This window comes from Musca domestica, unplaced genomic scaffold, assembly GCF_030504385.1.
Source record: "Musca domestica strain aabys unplaced genomic scaffold, Musca_domestica.polishedcontigs.V.1.1 9, whole genome shotgun sequence".
NCBI classification, from domain to species: Eukaryota; Metazoa; Arthropoda; class Insecta; order Diptera; family Muscidae; genus Musca; species Musca domestica.
In genome coordinates this window covers 16,448,771-16,472,114 of record NW_026712435.1, presented here as the reverse complement: position 1 = coordinate 16,472,114, position 23,344 = coordinate 16,448,771, and the positions used below count along the sequence as shown (strand labels likewise).

The 23,344-nt window shown below is 37.0% G+C and overlaps 1 protein-coding gene across 1 annotated transcript; it reads left to right on the top strand.

The window, feature by feature from the left end:
- The first annotated feature begins 20,921 nt into the window (after window positions 1-20,921).
- On the top strand, window positions 20,922-22,954 carry LOC101888824 (zinc finger and SCAN domain-containing protein 30). Its single transcript, XM_005182333.4, has one exon. The coding sequence runs from the start codon at window positions 21,249-21,251 to the stop codon at window positions 22,794-22,796; it is 1,548 nt and encodes a 515-aa protein (XP_005182390.1). The 5' UTR covers window positions 20,922-21,248; the 3' UTR covers window positions 22,797-22,954.
- The last annotated feature ends 390 nt before the right edge of the window (window positions 22,955-23,344 follow it).

Here is a 23,344-nt window from a genome sequence, read left to right as displayed (position 1 = left end):
TTGAACAATTCCGTTTAATAATGCCGCTAAAATTATTAAAATTCCGAATATTGGGAGGTGTGGTTGGCTATAAGAAGACGTGGACCTGCATACATGGTCTTTTATCATAGGCTTTTCTCCTCTTTCGAACTTTAAATACGAAATTTGAAAATATTCTAAAAAGAAATATTGCTAAAATCATCAGAATACTGAATATAGGAAGTACGGTTATATGGGGGCTATATGAAAACGTGGATTTTCATGGCCCATTTACGAACTTAACCTGCCTACTGGCAAAATACACATGTTTGCAAAATTTCTAAAATTTCCTTTTATCTCAATTCGTTCGAGCGATAGCCTGATTCCAACAGACGGGCATCGTTAAATCGTCTTATACTTTTACTCTGCTCAAGAATTTATACTTTGTTGGGTATGACATGAGTAGAACTAAAAAAAATAGAAGACACGTGTATTTTCTTTTTGAAAGTTTACATTGAACATTCACCAAAATAGAGGGGACAATTTCCCCACTCTTCCAAATTTTTGGAAATTTTCGGATTAAGATTCCTCGGAAACCGTACATTTTAGCCAAAAAGTGTCTTCGGCAATGTGACAGGTAAAAATACGAGGAATGTTTTGGTGCTAACCCTCATGTGAGTCAAGAAAAATGTATTTTTCTTAATATTTTTGAAAATATTGTACAATCTTCTGCAACATTTTTCGAAAATGGGCCATGTAGGTCCACGTTTTCATATAGCCCCCATATAACGGTAGCTCCCGATATTTGGTATTTTGATAATTTTAGCAACATTATTCACCGGAATTGTTTCAAATTTGGCATTTGAAGTTCGAAATGGATACTACAGCCTATGACAGAAAATTGTCTGTGCAGATCCACGTCTTCGTATAGCCCCCATATAACGGTACCTCCCGATATTCGGTATTTTGATGATTTTAGCGACATTATTCACCGGAATTGTTTCAAATTACGTATTTAGAGTTCGTAATGGGAACTACAGTCTGTGCAGGTCCAAGTCTTCGTATAGGCCCCATATATCAGTACCTCCCTATATTCGGTATTTTGGCTAGTTTAGGTACAATACCCACCGAAATTGTTTGAGATGTCGTATTTGACGTTATAGCCTGTGACAGAAAATTGTCTATGCTGGTCCAGGTCTTCGCACAGCTGCGATATAACGGTACCTCCGATACGATATTTTGTTGATTTTAGCTACATTATTCACCGTTTATTTCAAGTTTCGAATTTGAATATGGTAATGGCTTTGGACAAACAATTCTGTATTTTTAAAATTTTAAGAGAATTTTTAAAGGATTTTATTTTTTGAAAATTTCCGAATTCGCTCCAAATGGTGGAGGGTATTCAATATTGGGCCCGGCCGAACTTACTGCTTTTTAATTGTTATGCTTCATTTAATACAGATATAGAATTTTGGTATGGGTAAAATTTCAAGAAAATCGAACATTTATATCCAATTTTATGCGGAATAATATATTTCATATTTATCTCAGGTTTCTGATTGAGAAAAATATTTAGATATAGCAAATTGTAAAGAATCGCTGCTTTTTTCGCAAGTTAGGACAGATACAAGTATTAAAAATTCGACCCTTTGTGGGGGTGGTACCGAAAGTAGTGGACCGATATATCCCACATTCACCACAGATGCGATGAAATATGAAGAGAACCTGCTTATATCGGATTTTGTGATCTTTTTGTTTATTTAAAATCGTTGACCCTTTGTGGGGGAGGTACCAAAACGAATGGTGCGATCTCTGCTGTCTTTATAACAGATTATTAGTAATATTGAGATGTGCCAAGTGTGAATGGAATCGCATGTTAATGTTGTGTCTTTTCGTGTATTCATCATTTTGATCCTTTGTGGTACCAGAAGAAATGGTCCGATTTATTCCATCGTCACTCCAGATCTTGGGTTAATAAAAATATTTAGATTTGTGTAATTTGAAGACAATCGGACTCTTACAACTTATTTTATAAGGGTTATATATATTCAAAATGTAGACCCTGTGCAGTAAACTATATATATATATATTTTTGAGAATTTTGGCCTTCTGTTGGGGAGGTACCAGAAGGAGTGTATCGATATAGCCCATCTCCGAGCTCGATCTAAGTTTGATAATAATATTACGATGTACCATGTTTGAACTTAAACGGACACTCCCTTCGAGAGTTATCGTGAGCACCAGCCAGGGAGACGGACGGACGGACGGACATCGCTAGATCGACTCCGAATGTTCTGAAACGGATTTCGTCTAAAGAGACCGAGGGTCTCAAATCGTTATTTCGATGAGGTACGTTTTTGCCATATCAAATGATAATTACCCTCTGTAGCCATACGGCTGAGGGTATTAAACATAGCATCCATTTTTGTTAATAAATATCCTCGTTTATTTCTGAAAATTTTAGGACTTTCCCCAGTTCGCTGCAAATTTTCTTATAATTTGACGACACAATAGCCTGAGAAAATGTCGAGATGACTCGATAGTACTCACTTATATATCAAAATCCCAAAGTAGCTCTGTGTTCTTCGGTGAAATGTTGTTAGTGCCGTATATAGTTTTAACCATAAACAGAGGATCCTTATAGTTTGAGATGGAGCTTTGAAATTTGATAGACATCTTTCAGTTACATCCAGAATCATTTTGTGTTTTTTTTTTAATACTCCACTCCAATTTCACGTGTTTTCTAAGTTTAGTGGCGCCCAAACATGTATTTCATTGAAAATAATAATTATGTGCCTGAGCATAAATATACCTACATTCAATGTATCTCTTTTGGCAAGATCCGGCATAATTTGTCTAAGTTATTTGCCATTCGTAAATTTCTACCTTTTTTCTTAATTGTTCCCTTAAATCGTTCACGCAAAATCCGATTTGTTTTGAATAACTCTACCTATTTATGGCATTTTATTATCCACGTGTGGTCTTCGAAAACATCTGAATTTGTGGAAATTTATTGGCAAAGGAAAACATATGAACTTATTTTCCATTTCCAAGTTGGCGCCAGTTATGGTTATTGCCAATAAAACGTGACCCCGAATTTTGATGTTTGATGATGTTGTGTAGAGTTGGTGTGCCAGCTAGCCACCCCTGCCGAGCATGGACTCGCACATAGAAATGCACGAGAAACATAATTTCATTCACTCATCAATCCATGTCATTCACCCATCTCCATTTATCCGGTTCGGTCTTTGTGTTCCGTTTTTTCTCTTCTATTTCTTTTCTATGTCCCATCGATGGCCGAGGAGTGTAAACGCTCGGTGTAAAACGCTTTGGTTTGCTTTGGTGTTCGTATGAGAGTATTTAATGCGTTGTAATTTACTTAAATATCCTTCTAGGGCGTTCATATTATGGCAATACTCGTGGAAATGTTTTCAAAAGTATTTTAGGTCTATGGCCCAAAGCTATCTGCTGGCACTGACACTGGCAACGTCACTCATCTACACTCATCTGTCGTATGGCTTATTTGTTTGGCCATCGTAAAGATGGTAGTGGGTAGGTAGGTAGGTGGATGGATGGTAGTGGTTTATTTCATGACACAACCCTCGAGAAGGTGCATATTGAATATACTTGTAAAACAGTGTTTCCAATCATTGGAATGCGTTTTTTTTTTCATAATTTCGTATTGACAAATTGGTGGCCTCGGTTAATAGAGATATTTCAAAAAAGTTACTTTTCAAATGGTGGAGGGTATTAACATTTCGGTCCGGTCCGCAACTTAACTCCTATTTTACTTGTTTTATATGAAGCTAGCAAATGCCCACTGTTTCGTCTGCAAAATGTCCACCTTAAAATTTAGATTCGTTCCAAGAGTTTGTGTTAGGCCTTTTTATACCCTCCTCCATAGTATGGAGGGTATGTTAGGGTTGGGGTTGTTGTTGTGATTGTAGCTACATTATTTACCGGAATTGTTTCAAAATTGGTATTTAAAGTTCATAATGGATACTACAGCCTAAGACAGATAATGGACCATGTAGGACCTCGTCTTCGCATTGCATAGCATTATAACGGCACCTCCCGGTATTCGGTATTTTGATGATTTTAGCGACATTATTTGCCGGAATTGTTTAAAATTTGGCATTTGAAGTTCGTAATGGATACTCAGCCTAAGACAGAAAATGAACCATGTAGGTCCACGTCTTCGTATAGCCCCCATATAACGGTACCCCCCCGATTTTCGGTATTTTGATGGTTTTAGCGACATTATTTACCGAATTTTTTTCAAATTTTGTATTTCAAGTTCGTAATGGATACTACAGCCTATGACAGAAAATTGTCTCTGCAGGTTCACGTCTTCATATAGCCCCCATATAACGGTAGCCCCGATTTTCGGCATTTTGATGATTTTAGCGGCATTATTTACCGATTTTTTTTTTCAAATTTTGTATTTCAAGTTCGTAATGGATACTACAGCCTATGGCAGAAAATTGTCTATGCAGGTCCACGTTTTATAACCCCTTGGTACCTCCCTATATTCGGTATTTTGATAATTTTTGCTATATTATAAACAGATTTTTTTTTTAATTTCCCATTTGAATATGGTAATAGCTTCTGACAAAAGTTGCCCATGCAGGTCTACGTCATCGTATAGACCCTAATAAATGCATAATTGTTTCTTTTTGACAAAATTTTCTAATCATAACTTCATACATCGTACTTAATTTTCAGACTCTATGAGAATAATGACAATTTTTTATCGTTTATCCCAAAAAGTCGTCAAAATCTTTCATTTTGAAATTGTTCGAGGAGGATATTAGCAAAATCATTGCACATTGGAACCACATCCAGTGACCTCAATAGCAAATTTCAGAATTTCAGCTTTATTCCAGTAATATTTTGTACGCATATCCAAAAAATCCTCACATAGCAGCATCATCCTAGACACCAACAGTGATCCAAAATTAGTAACATTTAGTATTTTATAGTACACAGTTCCAAAACTACTCCATATCTCAACACCAGATACCAAGGGAGACCTCAATATCAAATTTCGAGATTTCAGCTCTATACATTTACTCAATACCAAATTTAGTAACATTTTGTACTTTTCGTATAATTTTAGTACACATATATCTCAATTCCTTGCAACCACAGACACCAACAGTGGCATCCCTCTTAACCTTTAGGATTTCAGTTCCTCATCTTCCCCCATAACCAAATTTGGTTCAATTTAGTACTTTTTGAACAACTATAGTACGCATTTCCAAACCCAACTCCATTTCTGAACCACAGACCCTAATATGTGATATTTATATCAAACTTCAGAATTTCAGCTCTATTCCTTCACACAATACCAAATTAAGTACAATTTAGTACTTTTCGCACCATTATGGTACATATTTCAATAACTACATCTATATTTCAACCATAGATACCAACATACACCTAAATATCAAATTCCGGGATTCCAGCTCTATCACTTCTCCCCATACCCAATTTTGTACCACTTAGATACCAACAAAGACCTCGGTATCGATTTTAAGTATTCCAACCCTATCCATTTACCTAATACCAAATTTAGTACTTTTCGAACAATTATTGTACGCGTTTTCGAAATAATCTTCAAATCTCAACCTCAAATAGCAATAGTGACCTTAATATCAAATTTGCGGATTTTAAATCTGTAACTTCCACCGTTGCCAAATTTAGTCCCATTAGTCCCAACTATAGTATATATTCCTAAAACCACCTCAACACCTGACACTAAAATATACCTCAATACCAAATATAGCACAATTCAGTGCTTTTCGTAGAATTTAGTACATAGTCTCAAAGCAATTTCCATATCTCAATTTCAGGTACCAACAGAGTCCTCAATATCAAATTTGAGGATTCCAACCCTATCCATTCACCCAATACAAAATTTAGTACCATTTAGTACACTTAAGTACAAATTTGCATAACAACCTACATTAAACAGTCCAATAGAAATCTTATTTTCAAATTTCGGGATTCTAAATCTATTGGTCTATTGGTTCTTCCAAAATTTAAATTATATCAAATTTAGTACCATTAGTACACATAAGTACGAATTCTCAAATCTACCTACATTTTCGAGTGCTAGAATTCAATAATAATCTTATTTCCACATTTTACGATTCCAACTTTATTGGTTCTACCTACATTTAAATTGTACAAAATTTAGTACCATTTTGTACACATAAGTACGAATTTCCAAAAGCACCTACATTCCTCAGTTTTAGAATGCAATGGTAATCTTATTTCTTAACACCTACACCTATTAATTTCAACTTTTAGGATTCCAGCTCCACCCGTTCCTTCAACTTCAGCTTGTACTAAATTTAGTACCGTTTAGTACTTTTCGTATACATGAAGACACTTCCAAAACTACCTCCTTACATCGACTCTGTTATTCAATCTTGATTTCCATTCTAAATTTCAAGTTGACGTGACACGAAATGGTACCAAATGTAGTACATTAGTGCGAATTTCCAAAAACTTTTTGGTACATCTATCATACACTCCACCAGTAATCCTTAAGGGTACCATATTTAGTGCCTTTTAATACGTGTCGTTTTAGTACGAATTTTCAAAAATCCAGCCTTATCTGACCCCTTCGGACCAAGAGTGACCCTTACCCAAAATGTCCAGATTCCATCATACACTCCATCAGCAATCCAGCAATTTTTGCCACTATTTGTTGCACTTACTTTTCTCAATCGGGCTGAAAATTTCTTACTCTTAAAAACACAGTGCCTCAATTTAAACAATCCAAGCATTTACTAGAAACACTCCTTTTCCCATCAGTCTATCCCAGGCAGACAGACAGACTGCTTGGCTTGATACAGCCTCAAGTGTTTGCACAAGCAAACACACCAATATTCTTCATCGCCAACGCTTCATAACAGACGGTAGGGATTTTTTTAAGGTTTCATTTCTCGGACTGCTTTCAGTGCATTTTTTCTCGATTTAATTTCTATTAGGAAACACATTCTCTCAAGCCATCGTTTGTGATGCTCCAGCGAATGTATTTTAGGGTTGGTTTTATCGATGGTGTGAATGCATTTCCCCTCGGGGCGTTTTTAGAGGAATATTTAATTACAGACGTTGTTGTTTTTATTTTCTTCTGCCCCAAATGACAAGGAATTTTTATAGCATTTTCTATTAAATTGCCACGCCTGTTTACATTGAATGTGAAATGGAAGAATTTAATGCGTTAGCATTATTGAATTTCATACTAGGTTCGTAACTAGACCTTATTAAATAATATTTTTATGTATGTGAATTGAATGATCCAAATACGTTTTAGTAGAGAATCACAATTTAATTTCTTTGACGACATTTCTTCACATAGTGTCCTACTGGAGCACACCGAAAAACAAGTTAAATGGTATCAGTCGGTTTTGCCAACAGATGTATACCCTCAGCCAATGTTCGATTATTTAAATATATTTTGACTTCTTTATGGGCCAATATTGTCCATTTCGTATCGGACCTAAATAAATATGATATAAATATTGCGACGTGCCAGGTTTGGACTATATTGGTTACACTCTGAGATATGTGATAATTTTTAGAAAATGTTAAATGTGCGTGAGTCGACCGAAGTATTCCAATTTTTTGCTTCATCTAATACAGATAAAAATGTTGTTATGGGCAAAATTACAAGAAAATCGAACATTTATATCCAATTTTATGCGAAATCGCAAGTTATGACAGATAAAAGGACTGAAAATTGTGACCCTTTGTGGCTGAGGTACATCCTTGACCCATTTTTGCGAGAGGTACCAGAAGGAGTGGACCAATATATCCCATCTTCACAGCAGATCTTGTGTTGGTAGAAATAATGCGATGTGGAAATATGAAGATAAACGGATGCTTATTTCGGATTTTATAATAGTTTTGGTTTTTCAAAACTTTGACCCTATGTGGGGAGGTACCAGGAGGAATGGTCCGATCCCTACCATCTTTATATTGGATCTTGTGTTGATGGAAATATTGAGATGTGCCAATTCTGAAAGGAGTCGGATTTTAATATCGCGTTTTATCAGCTTCATGGACACTCAAAATATTGACCCTTTGTGGGTGAGGTACCAGAAAAAGTGGACCGATATATTCCATCTTCACACCAGTCCTTGGGTTAATAAAAACATTGCGATGTGTGTAATTTGGAGACAATCGGGAACTTACATCATATTTTATAAGAGTTATAATTATTCAAAATGTTGACCCTTTGTGGGGGAGGCACTTGATGGAGTGGACCGATATTGTCCATTTTCGCACCTCACTCAGCACTGATGCAAATATTCGGATTTGCAAAGTTGGAGAAAAGTAGGATTATCCTTTCTCTTTCTGTGCAGTAAATAATTTCCTTTGAAAATGTTGATATTTTGTGGGGGGGGGTAACAGAAGGAGTTGACCGATATTGCCTATCTCCGAACTCGATCTTAGTTTGACAATGCGGTATACCAAGTTTCGGATATTCCCTTCTAGAGTTATCGTGCGCACCAGCTAGCCAGACAGATAGACGGACGGACATCACTAGATGGACTCTAAGTGTCCTCAAACGGATTGGTCCAAAGAGACCTTGGATACACGCTCTATAGCCATATGAAAATGTCAGCGTTCTAGCGCCAAATATGGAACACTAAGTGTCGTCATTTTTGGGGATGATTCCGTGATGGCAAACTAAACTGGTATGTGTGTGCAAAATGTATTGGGGCTTTGTAATAAAAATTGGACGGATGTTATAAGCCTAGGTTAGGAGGGCCAGTGTGAGACAGATTCACCAAGTCTCTAGTGCAGAGAGGGGTTTGTGATTTTGTGTTAAGTGATACCTTTTTTTTTGTTCAGGTTCAAAGGGGACTGAGTGGGTTGGAACTCTACCTGAGTTGCACTGAGCAGCCGAACAGCTCGTCCCAAGTCTTCACAAGATAGAACCATAACAGATGGCTGATGGTATAATAAAAAGCAAAGAACGAACCTTTCTTATTACCAAGTGAGAAGTAATGACGGCACTGAGTATGTGCGACCGACCACAAACCCGAAGGCAATGAGTTCGAGACTCTTCGTCAGCAAACAGAGAAACAATAAAATACCATGAGTTGATAAGTTAATATAAGACTTTTGGAAAGGAAAGCTATATCCAAATCTGAACCGGTATCTCTGAACTGCATCTGCTATGTGGTACTAAATATCATTGATGTGGAGTGCATATTACGAAAGTGAGGGACTTAAACACCAAATCGGATGAAATGTATATATATGTATATATGTACTTACATCTGTATTTATTAATTTTCCTAACATCAAATAATTGAGAGGATCAATATAGCAATATAAATCTCTTGTTATTACCTAAGGTTTATGGTTCCTTGTTTTACATTTGTCCTAAATAAAATTTTTCTCTATGCATTAAAACGTTATGGAATTTTGATACAATATTATCGGGATTCCATAGTATTTCATATCATGGTTAAGGGTTCGTATATAATTTTTTACAAATATTCAACCGTTACCGTTTTTTCTTCGAAAATAAATGTATTTCCTTCGAAATCCAATGCATTTATGATTTGAGGGTGGGTGGAAGATATGCACCCACCAACAAAAGCTGCATACAAAGACAATGTCAATCAGCCCATTCACCCCCACAGACATTCTTGCAGTCAGGCACAAACACACACATACAAACATGTGTATGTACATCAGTATCCCAGAGAGATGCCACAAACAATGTTTGCCAAAGGGGTGGCTGGCTGGTTGTTTGAGTTCTGGTTTCCTATCCTCGATTTCAAAATGAAATGGAAACTTGCAATGTAATCAGTCTCACCCACACAGACACAGACACACAAACACACACATTCAACATGCAAACTACAATAAAAACAATGTAAGCACACATTGAAAACAATTTCATTTCATTTTCGTTATAAAACTCAGAAATTGTGTTACTCATCTACATTTGGGAGGATGAAATAAAGTGTAAAAGTAAAAAAAAAACGAAAGAAGGAAGAGGCTTCAAATGGAGCAAACATTTTAAGCAATGTGGTATTGTGCATTTCATTGGATAGTTTAACAGTTCCAAAGAAGAAACCATCGGAACTTTAATGTAACTGACCGAATTGCTGAGATTTGCATATTAGAGTGCACATTAATTTTTTTCAATGTGACATTGTTTTCATCGACCAAAAACTCGGCCATTTAAGGCAAATCTAATATTGGAAATTATAATAGATTTTAAAATGGCACTGAAAAAATTTTTGCATATTATGACCACCAGGAAATTTTTCCACGAAAAAGCAAAAATTTCGACCATTTCGACATATTTCTTATTATACCCTCAGCCATATGGCTAGAGAGGGTATATATCATTTGATACGGCCAATATGTGCCTCATCGAAGTAACGGTTTTAGACCCTAGGTTTCGTTAGGACAGATCCGTTTCAGACCAATTGGAGTCGATCTAGCGATGTCCGTCCATCTGCCTGTCTGGCTGGTGCGCACGACAACCCTCGAAGGGAGTACCCGATTTTGTCCAAACTTGGTACATCCTAAAATTATTATCAAACTTTGATCGAGATCGGCAATATCGGTTCACTCCTTCTGGTACCTCCTCCACAAAAGATCGAAATTTTCAAAAAAATATTTTACTGCACAAAAAGAGAAAGAATAATTTTTTTATTTCCAAATATTTGCATTAGTGCAGGTGCGAAAATTAATAATATTGGTCCACTCCAATGTGACGTAAGAGCCCGATTGTCTTCAAATTACACACTTTATTTTTTTATTTTCATTAACACATGTTCTGGTGTGAAGATGGAATATATCAGCCCACTCCTCCTGGTACCTCCCCCACAAAGGATCAAAATTGTGAATATCCAAAACGAAATAATCATCAGTTTCACTTCATATTCCACATATCCCATTATTTCTACTAACACAAGATCTGCTGTGAAAATGAGATATATCGGTCTACCCCTTCTGGCACCTCCCCCAGAAAAACATTTTGATTAACCTTGAAGCTCATAAAACGCGCAAATAAATTAACTTCCGATTCCATCAACACAAAATCTGTTATAAAGAAGGTAGAGATTGGACCATTCCTTCTGGTACCTCCCACACAGAGGGTCACAATTTTGAATAACCAAAACGATTTTAAAATCCGAAAGAAACATCCGGTTCCTTTTATATTTCACATATCCTATTATTTCTACCAACTTAAGATCTGCTTTAAAAATGGAATATATCGGTCCACTCCTTCTGGTACCTCCACACAAAGGGTCAAAATTTTGAAAAATAATAACACTTATAAAATGTGAATGGTTACAAAATGAGGTTCCTCACCTTCATTTCCAGCACACAATGGCCACCAAAATCTCCGGATACCAATTCGTTGGGCTATTGTATCTGGAGTATTTTGGAAAGCAAGGTTGGCACTAAAAGATACCAAAGTGTCGATCATCTCAAGCAAGCGCCTCGCCTGGAATGGGCCAAAATATAGAGCAACGCAGAACCACATTCGGGCAGCGTGTGACGGTTTCATTGGCAGTTTGAAGGTCATAATTCGTGCCAAAGGTGACCAATTGGAACAAATCTATACTTATTCTAAAATTTGATGCCATATCCGACATTTTTTGCTTTCATTCAATAAATTAAAAAAAAAATGTAAGAATTATGGCGCTTGACTTTGTTGCAGATTTTTTATCTCACTCTGTATATCATTTTCACAACAGATCTTTTATTAGCAAAAATATTTGGATGTGTGAAATTTGAAGAGAGTTGAATTCTTAGTTCGATTTTTGAGCATTTTGTTTATTTTTGATGAAAATATTGAGATGTACCAAGTCTGAATGGAATGGGATGTTAATTTCGCGTTTTATGAGCTTCATGCATACACAAAATTTTGATACTTTGTGGGGGCAGGTATCAGAAGGAGTGGACCGATATAACCCATTTTAACACCAGACTTTGGGTTAATAGAAATGTTGTGATGTGTGTAATTTGAAGACAATCGGTCACTCACATCATATTTTATAAGAGCTAAAATTAATAGAATAAGTAGGCCGATATTACCCATCTCCGAACTTGATCTATGTGTTACAATAATATTTCAATGTACCAAGTTTGGATCAAATCGGATACTTCCTTCGAGAGCTATCGTGCGCACCAACCAGTCAGACGGACTAACGGATATCGCTAAATCGACTCCAAATGTCCTGAAATGGATTTGGTCGAAAGAGACCTAGGGTCTAAACCCGTTAATTCGACTAGGTGTGTTTTGGCCGTATCATATGACTGAGGTTATAATAGTTTTAAACGTTAGAATTTTACGCAGACTCACATAAAATACGGATTTAACCCTAAATTGTGTGAATTCCTTGCGTTTAGGTAAGATTTGCATCTTTTCTGTCTTTTTGGATCTACTATAGAATTTTATGACAAACTCATTTGTAGAATATATTGACTTTCAACGATCCCATATTAAAAAAAAATAGTAAAAAGACCCCTGATGACTCGCTTAAGGGTTAAGATAATCCTCGTATCGTTGTTGCTATTCACAACATCTTAAACAGAAATTTTTAAAAAATGTAGGAGCTTCTCTATTTTGATTACTTTGCGATCATAATCTGCTCTATTTTTCTGTAACTGAGTTGCACAGTGTAAAGATGCTAATTTCTAAATTCTTTCTCCTTTTGAAACGTTCAGTAAAAATGTAGTTACTTTTAGTGCCCTTGAACCATGCATTTTCATACCTCTCTCTATCAAACGCCCTAGCAGGTAATATGAACTGAGCGTAAATTAAGCAGGCATTGCAGCATCGTTAAATTGACTTTGAATTTTGTTCTGATTTTATAATATCTGTAGATTGTGAATATTATAAGTTAAGGGCATAAGCAATTATTTTTGGGTACTTGCACGATTTGTATTTTTTCTCCCAAATTAACTGATCATTTCTTTTCTTTGTATTCTCATTGGAATTCTATTCTATGAATACAATTGGAAATAGAACACAATTTTTGAGTTTTGTAAAAGTAAATGTCTTTCCATTTCCCATCGACTGTACCTCAATAAATCATTGCTGTTCTTTTGCAAACTTCCAGACACCATGACAAACTATAAAACCAACGTTCGTACACACGCTCACTTGTGCAGAAGAACAAAAACGACATTTTGAAATACCCCAAGAGAAGTGGTGTCCTCGCCTCGCATTTTTCCATTAAAACTGTGAACTTGTCGTCGCCGTCATTGTTGTTGCCACAAAGTTTCACGTTCACATGATAAGCCAGCTATTGTTTGCAGTTCGTATTACATTCGCTTTCGAAAAAAGAACGTAAACCAAATATTCGCCTAATATTCCTTTACAGCGAAATGTGGCACGTGCAAAACACACACACACTCACTCACTTGCGATCTCTTGCTGCTAGTAAAATAAGCAATAGAAGAGCATTGAAGTGAAATGCCAAAAAGCCGCCCTTTTTTTGTGAAACACAAAACATCCCTCGAATTAAAACAGGGCGGCAAACATTCCACATCATAGAGAAGATTGTAGAGCGAACAACGCTCCATGTTCTTACGAATTCCCAGTGCAGTGCGCTCAGTGCGAAGTGCAAAAAAAAGTGGAATAACAAATCCACTGAAAAAATAAACAAATATATGAAGGCATAAGTTGTAATTTTACTGGATATATAATCCCCTCATCGAGGGTGGATCCATGATTTCGTAATTTTTTTTGAAAAAAAAAAAAAAAAAACATGAAAACTGCTATAAATTAAATTAAAATATCGTGAGATAAAACGTTACAAACATTTTTTGGGTGATTCTCTACAAAAAAAAATTTGAATCTGAAAAATAAATATTTTGAGAAAATCTCGATTTCTACTCTTGAAAAGAGAAACAAGTTAAATGACTAGTCGAACGTTTTAGAAGTATATTTTCCACCACGAAATTAGAAGGAGTTTACTATCTTATATATCTATAAATGAGGAAAATGTTTGTATGTTTGTTTGCTTGTAATTTATGGACCGCTTAACAGATTTTCCTGAAAATTTCCAAGTATACTACAACATCGCCTGAAAGTAACATAGGCTATATTATTTTTTTTTTAATTCCACTTGGAATTTAATCGGAGGTACCTCCAAGAAATTTAGTTTTTAAATTCACATATCTATTGATCGATTACAGATATAGTCTCCAAATTTGGAATGCGTAACGGAATTTGAAACCAAATTAAATTTCCAAATTATATCGAAATCGGTTCAGATTTGGATATAGCTCCCACATATATTTTCGGCCGATTTCATGTATTTGATGCATTAAACACGCCGTGTACGCCATATTTTAATGAAAATTTAGAATTTGTTGTGGAATTGGTCTAACAAATTTGTTTGCTTTATTATTCTGAAACCGGTTCAGATTTGGATTTTTTCGACCGATTCCTTTTATTTGATGCATCAAACACGATATGTATATTCGATTTCAATGAAATTTGGCATGAGTGACTAAATTTGGTACAAAAATATGTTTGTCAAATTATATTCAAATTGTTTTAGATTTAGATATAGCTCCCATATTTATTTTCGGCCGATTTTACAAATTTTATGCACCGAAGGCGATATGTATGTCCGATTCCAATGAAGACGAAAGATAGACGAAATTTGGTACCAAAAAAAAAAAAAAATTGACAAATTATATTGAAATCGGTTGAGTTTTGGGCACAGCCCCCACATATATATTTCGGCCGATTTCATGTATGTTATGAACCAAACACGATATGTATGACCGATTCCAATAAATTTGACAGATAAATCAGAAATTGTTTAAAATTTGGATATTGTTCCTATATATATTCTCGGTCGATTTCAAATATTTAACGCACAAATTGTAATGAAATAAGGGTGTGACGGTGTGCCGGTGTGACGGATTGGTATCCGGAAATTTTGGTGGCCATTGTGCGCTGCAAATGAAGCGAGGAACCTCATTTTGTAACCATTCTTGGGTGGCGCATGCTGAGTGCGTTAATGCTGAGTCCTGTTGGAATGTCCAAGGTCTGCGGCCAAAATGTTTGCGTGCCCAAGGCTTTAATACACCCTCCAGTTTATTCGGCATTTATTCTGAAGCCACAGTCGATTAATACGAGCGGAGAACGACCATCGGCTGTTATGGCGGCCCACACCATCACCATGGCCGGCGCTTGAGTTTTGTTGGCCAACCGAAGGTGCACATTTTCATTTTGTTTGTTTACAAACTGCTGGACAACATATTTTTTCTCATCGGAGAAAACCAAATTCGGCAGTTCACCACTTTCGATCAAGCGAAGCAACTCTCTAGCTCTTTTGAGTCTATTTTCTTTCTGTTGCGGTGTAAGTTCTTGCACTCTTTGGAATTTCAATGGCTTTACCCAGAGCTCATGTGTCAATATTTGTCGAATGGAATATTGCGATATGTTCAGGTCACGAGCCATTTTTCGGCCACTGCGACGCGTGTTCGATCACGTCGCTTCTTTACTTTTTGAACCATTTCTGCTGATGTTGCTGTTCTGCTGCTTTCTTCCGTCCACTTCCTTGACGTCGGACTACGCTACCAGTATCACGGTAATGAGCGATGATACGAGACACAAAAGATCGCCACTTGTGGTTTTCCAGCCAACTAAAAAGAAATCACACTATCACGCTTGAATTCCATCACGAATAGCTTTTTCCTGGAAAAAATTGAATGCTTATTTCGCTTTCTTTGAGCGTTTTGTTTTTCAAAATCTTGAACCCTATGTTGGGGAGGTACCAGAAGAAATGGTCCGATCCCTCCCATATTTATAATAGATCTTGTGTTGATGGAAATATTGAGAGATACAAAGTCTGAATGGAATCGGATATTAATTTCATGTTTAATGGGCTTCATGGGTATTCAAAATTTTAACCATTTGTGGGGGAGGTACCAGAAGGAGTGGACCTATATTCTATTTTCACACCTAACCTTTGGTGAATAAAAATATTGTAATGTGTGTAATATTAAGACAATCGGACTCTTAATTCGCATTATTCAGAAGTTATAATTAATGAAAATTTTAACCCTTTGTGGGGGAGGCACTTGATGGAGTGGGCCGATATTGTCCATATCTCACATGTCCTGGCACTAATTTAAATAGTGGAATTTGCAAAGCAAAATTTGCAAAGGAGCAAAATCGGACTATTTTTTTCTTCTCACCCATTTTCAATACCAAAAATTCTACGGGCCTAAAATGCATCCCAATCGAATTGTATCCATCTACTTCATTTCTTCAGATTGACAGATTGACATTGTTAAATCGATATATACTCTTATGTTGATCAAGAATTTATGTACTTTGTGGGGTCTAAGAGTTACAAACGGAATGACAAGGTTAATATATCCTCCATACGATGGTGGAAATTTACGATTTTTGAATGGAGTTTCACATAATTTTGTTTGTTGTGTTTTGCAGATTTAGTAACTTTTTTGACCTTGCCTTGCTGCTTAATTTTCATACTATTCCTCTAAAAATATTTACCAAATGTCGCCAAACCGATTTCTCCATTTGCTTGTGAAAATCGATTTTTACTGCTTGCAGAAATTCTGTGAACCGAATTGCCAACGTTTTGATTGAAAGTAAAACAAGTCGACATCTGCTTTGAAGTCCTAAGTTGAAGTAATTTCAGCAATCTTTTAATATATTCAAAAATATTCAAGTTGATAACTTGTTAAATACTTTCAGATAGAAATCTCTCTAATTGGTATGACTAACTAAAACTCTGCCACAGCCAAGCGAGTAAAATAACATAACTTCTGTCTGAGTGTGTGTGTGTGTGTCTTTGTTTGGTTACATTTAACGAATACACCCCGTCCCACCCCCACAAGTTCATTGAACTTGATAAAGCTTCCGGAAAACGAATCTAAGAGTAATTCAATAGAAAAATACCACTACGCTAAGTGGGTTGCATGTAAAATAAACATTACAGGACACAAACTCACACACACGCACATACACGCACATACACCCACACACATGGAAAAGAATACCAGCAACTACAAACATACTTTGGTCATGGCATAAATCCCTTTGGATACTAAAAAAAAGAAAAACGGTACTTGAAAATATAAAATCGCCAAAAAGTTACAGTGCCCCAGCAATGCAATGGGGGATACCATAAAAATTAAGAAGAAGAAGACATTTTGCAGCAATGGGTGACTTGGATGGATTGTCTAAATAGGATGCATTTTGTGAACAATATAAAGTTGTTGTTTTTGTTATTGTTACTAAGAAACCTTAGTAGCTAACCGAGGATTGTGTGTATGTGTTTTTATACCCTACACCACATAGTGGTAAGGGTATTATACCTTTGTGAATTTATTTGTAGCATGGAGAAGGAAGCAACATAGACCCATAGTAACTTTGGAGGATCTTCATAGAATCCGTCCGTCCGTTTGTCCATGCATTTTTGTGAACAAAATGCAGGTCGCATTTATTATCCGATTGAGATGAAATTTTCCAAATAATAAATGTTTGGCACAAGGACGAACACTATTTGAATAGGTGAGAATAGGTTAAAATTTAGACATAGCTTCCATATATATCTATAACCGATTTCGGGTTAATTGTGCCACAAATTACCGATATCAGTTAAAATAACCTGAATTTTGGCGTATTCGGGGTTTCGGGTTAATTGTGCACCAAATGGCCAATATTATCCCAAATGGACTGAATTTTGGCATTTCCGACGGAATTCAGTCTAGAAGAAAGTACATCAATTAGAAGCAAGTACATGGAAAATCGGTTCAGTTATAGCTACAGCTTTTATATATATGATTCATCCTATTTGGGGTCTTAAGACCCTCACATGCAGTAATATTTGATACCGGACATCAGATACAGCTCGAAAATACCTCTGTTAAATTAGATCGAGATCGGATAAGATTTGGACATAGCTCACATATACATCTTTATGCGATTTTAGTCATATAGTGCACCAAATGGCAAATATCAGCTCAAATGAACCGAATCTGAATCCATGTTCAGGGTGAGATAAAAAAAACTGCAACAAAGTTAAACGGCATAATTTTTACATTTTCTTTTTTTAATTTTATTGAATGAAAGCAAAAAATGTCGGAAATAGCATCAAATTTTAGAATAAGTTTAGATTTGTTCGAATTGGTCACCTTTGGCACGAATTATGGCCTTTAAACGCCTAAAGAAGCCGTCACACCCTGCCCGAATGTTGCTCTGCTGTATTTTGGCATATTCCCGGCGAAGCGCTTGCTTGAGGTTATCGATTTTGGTGGCCATTGTGCGCTGGAAATGAAGCGAGGAACATCATTTTGGCGCGTGCTGAGTGCGATGGTGCTGAGTCCTGTTGAAATGAATGTCGAAGGTCTGCGGTCAAATGAATATTTGCGCGATCGATTAATACGATCGGAGAGCGATCTTCGACTGTTATGGCGGCCCACAACATCAACATGGCCGGTGCTTGAGTTGTGGTGGCCAACCGAAGGTGCAAATTTTCAGTTGACCTCTTTGGCACGATCATTTCGTTTGTTTACAAATTGCTGGGCAACGAATATTTTCTCATCGGAGAAAACCAAATTCGACAGTTCACCACTTTCGGCCAAGCGAAGCAACTCTTTAGCTCTTTTGAGTCTATTTTCTTTCCATTGCGGTGTAAGTTCTTGCACCATTTGGAATTTCAATGGCTGTACCCCGATCTCATTTTTCACTATTTGCCGAATGGAATATTGCGATATGTTCAGCTCACGAGCCATTTTTCGGCCATTTCATTTACTTTTCGCACCATTTCTGATGTTGCTGTTTTCTTCCGTCCACTTCCTTGACATCGAGCTACGCTACCAGTACCACGGTAACGAGCGATGGTACGAGACACAAAAGATTTATTCACATTTAAATGCTGGAGAGCTCTAACGATAGCCACTTGTGGTATTCCAGCCAAATATGAAGAAATCGCTTGAATTCGATCACGAATATCATTTCTTCAGGAAAATTCTCATCAAAATGCTTTTGTACACTTGTAAACAATATAGTGAGCTGTCACTGGAAAAATTTTAACAACTATCGAACGAGTGACTTAGAAATGACAGTAGTCTGAAGTTGGTTGCAGTTTCAGATCAGAATCAGATACTGCTCACAAATATGCGCCTAAAATTATGTCAAGATCGGTTCAGATTTGGATATAGCTCCCATATATATCTTTATCCGATATCAGGTTTATTGTGCACCAAATGGCTAATACCTGCCCAAATGGAGCAAATTGTGGCACTTCCGACTGAATTCATCCTAGAAACAAGTATTTCAAATTCTAGTGAAAATCGGTTCAGATATATCTATAGCTCCCATATATATGTTTCATCCGATTTGGTATTAAAGTCCCTTTCATGCGTAATATACACTTCACAACAAGGATATTTGATGCCGGACATCAGATATAGCTCTAAAATACTTCTGCCAAATTTTATCGAGATCGGTTCAGATTTTTATATAACTTCGATATACATCTTCATCCGAATTTACGGATGTGTAATATCAGTCCGAATTGGACACATTTTTTTCATATTAAACCGAATCTTTTTTTTGCTGAAACGCGGTCCGATATTGCTATTGCTCCAACAAATATTTTTTAATATAATCCTTATCGAAGTCTTGTCATGCACCATGCAGCAATGTTACTTGGTACTAGAGGCACAAAAGTTTTTGTCAAATTTGTTGAAAATCGATTCTAAGTTGGATATAGTTCCCAAATTGTTACTAATCTAAAGCCATGATACGCATACACAAATATGCTTCATAGTTGGTATTATCTACTTCACATAAGTTCCCAATATAAACTTTTTTTTGTTACGAGAGCTCTATTAAATATTGGTGTAGGGTATCATACAGTCGGCCCGCCCAACTTTTGAAGTTTCTTTGCTGGGTTTTCTACAGGACACATGAAAATGAAAGGGAACTCAAACAACCAACATAACAGAGTGTCGGAATACCCCATTTCATTTGGAAAGCACTGCATAAATGAATTTCCGGCCAAAGGATAATGCCAGGATACAGAAAAAAATAAACTGTGGCATGTGCTGATGTATGCAGTTTTTCACTGCTTGCATTGTTGTTGTTGCTGTTCTTGTTCCTAGTATTTTATTCTAGTAAGCGTAAACGTAGTATTTTCCAATTCGTAGTAAACTCTTAGAGACACAGAGAGGAGAAAACCACCAGACAGTCGCAGCGACTGGCTGACTGCCTGTCATACCTAGCAAGCTACCTACCCCACCAAATAAATTGTTTTTGTTGTGTCTCAACTGCATTGTTGCTGTTGCTGCTGCTGCTTACAACGCGCGTTCGTTCGTTTGTAGGCAGCAGCCTGTTACAGTCTAAAGGACTTTCACTGACGCCGGCTTCTATTCTCTCGGCACAAAAGGAGCCGTAATCAACAATAACAAAAATAACAACAACATTATTGTGACGACAGAATTCTTTTGTTTGTTTGCTTGCGTGTGTGTGTGTGTACGAATTTGATTTGATTTTGGGGGGATGCAAAAGGGTGACTAATATTAGGCGAATACCAAATACCGACTACTGCCTAGCTATCGATGTGTGTGTGTGAGTGGATTTGTGTGGCTCACTAGTTGTCTGGCTAAAAGGACAACATTGTTTGCCACCAAAAATAAATGGGGTTGAAAATCCTTACAACAACTCACACACACACAAACACAGACGCTTGTCTGTGAGTGTTTGTAAATTTTGTCTGGTTGGAAGGTCGTTGTATTCTAACTCGCGTTAACAATGACAACCAGAGGGTTTTCCCTGCATTTGTTTGGGATTTCAACGCTGTCTACTAACTAAGGGTTCAACACCACCCTCTGTCCTTAGGGGCAGCGAACGTCTGCCATGGATATAAAATGCCAGACATTCGAAATTGTTAGTCATTCTTAGCCTGAACGTCGCATAGAGCACAACGAACGAGAAGAGCACAATACCACCCAATTCAAATTCAATCTCTTTTTGTTTTGTTCGTTTCATCAACGTTTTGTTAAAAATATTTTCGTTAAGTTTAAATTAAGTTCCCAACCAACAAAAATAAAAAAAAAAAAAACACTCTCGATTCTACCTTCGCACAATATTCGATGTCTAAGTTTTATAGTTCAGTTCGATTTTTGTATAATTTTTGGCTTTGCAATATTTGAAAAAAAAAGTGAAAACTCTTAAGAAAAATACAGTTTCAAAAAAGATTTTGCAAAAAAAGTGAAAACGTGAAACCCACAAAATGGCTGCTGTACAACAACAAACGCATCATCAAAATCACCACCACCAACCGGCTCTGCACCACAACAACAGTCTGCAGGTGTTGCATGGCCACAGTTTTGGTGGCATGCCCCATGGCCTGGGTTTATTGACCACTGTGGCATCACTACCCCCAAAATATCGTGCCCGCTATTTGAAAATCCAAACCAAAACTGAGATTCCTTTGGATTTATCGGTGAAGCCATTGTCGCCACAAACCAACCACACCACCAGTCCCCAAACCACACCCAATCCCGAAAGTGAAGTACCAATGGCGGTTAATTTTACCGAAGTCTATACCGATCCCTGCTCCGATACCCAATCCCAGGCCAGCGAAGATATTGTGGAGGAAATCTGCTCTAGTTTGGCCAATGCAGATTCCCAGGTGGAGGACCGACAGCACAATAAACCCATTACACCACCCTTGACACCATACCACAAGAGGAAGTTCTCTGAATCCGATTTGGATACCGAGGTGGAATTCAAGGAAAATCAACAAAAGCTGGCCAAATTGGAAAATATTTCGTCAGTGCAAAAACAGCCTTTGGTGGAACAAACCCCAGCCAAGCAGCCCATTAAGACTTCAGATACTGCTCCCAAAACTTCCAAAAATGCCGCGTCCCAACCGAAATCGTCACGCAGCCACAAGGCTACACGCAAACTGAAATTTGACGAAGAAACCAGTTCCCCGGTATCGGGTACCATTATACGCCCCCTAGAAGATATAACCGATGGTTCAGTGCAATATAGTAATGGTGACATTGATCCGAAGTACAACATTGTGGAAATAACCGAAGAGACTAAGGCCGAATTGGCTGCCATCAAAAATGTCATTGGCGATTATATCTGTCGCCTGTGTCGTATTAAATTCGATGATGCCTTTGGTCTGGCCCAACATCGTTGTGCCTGCATTGTTCTGCTGGAGTACCGTTGCCCGGAATGTGGCAAGCAATTCAATTGTCCTGCCAATTTGGCCTCACATCGCAGATGGCATAAGCCACGTAAGCCCCAGGCGGCTGGAGAGAATTTGCAGGACACAAATGTTGCAGCAACAACAAATCGTGAAAAGAAAACAGCCACCAAGAAATCGGAAAATGAAAATGCTGCCGAAGGCAATACCTCCTACGAGTGTCAAGAATGTGGCAAGAAATTCAAGCGCCAGGCATATTTGAAGAAACACGAAATGACCCACCAAAAGAGGCAGAATTCGCCACAAACTGCTGTCGTTACACCTGTCATACAAAGTCTGAACCCACACGATGGAAGTCCCCAAGCTTCACCCAATCGCGAAGAAGTTGTTTATGTTACAAATTCCTCAAATTCGTCATCTTCTGCTGTTGCTGTTCATCACGATGAGGATCATGATGAGGACGATTCCATGTCAGGTTACAGTACCACCTCTTCGCATCATTATGGCCGTTTGCAAATTGTGGAAACCGGTCTGACCGAAGAGGAAAACATTGCAGCGGCAGCCTTAACGAATTTACGCAATTGTGCTTCGGTAATACAGCACACTACGTTGGCGCATTAGTTGGCCTGAAAATGAAGCATAGTTTTAGGGATGTCTGCAATGGAAGGTGTCATTACTGGCAATCAAGCATTAAACGATTTACCTGAGGTGGATGAAGGTGGTGTCATACATTTGCAATAACAGGTGAAATGTATGTTTATATTTTATCAATCATCTAATTTGTTGTCGTTGTATATAATTATGTTGTCTAGGGTTGTTTCGTTTTTATTTGTTGTTTCATGCATTTCCAATTGGAAGTAAGGGTTTTTTAAATTCATTTTTTTTTTAGTTTTGTGTGGTGGCACAAAAGAAGGGTAAAATGCAATTTATACTTTCCCTATTGAAATATTTATTTTTTTATTTGAAAAATGTTTAGTTTACACCCTGCAAGTTTTTTGCCCTTTTGTTTATATTTTTTTATGGTGTAATTTCATAGGTTATGTTTAATTATTAAGTTTTGTAAAAATTATTTGTTTAGATACAAAATTTCAACTACAGCTAAATTTTCCAAACCAAAGATTTGATTTTTAGATTTAGTTCGCAATGATTTTTATCATGGCATTAAATTG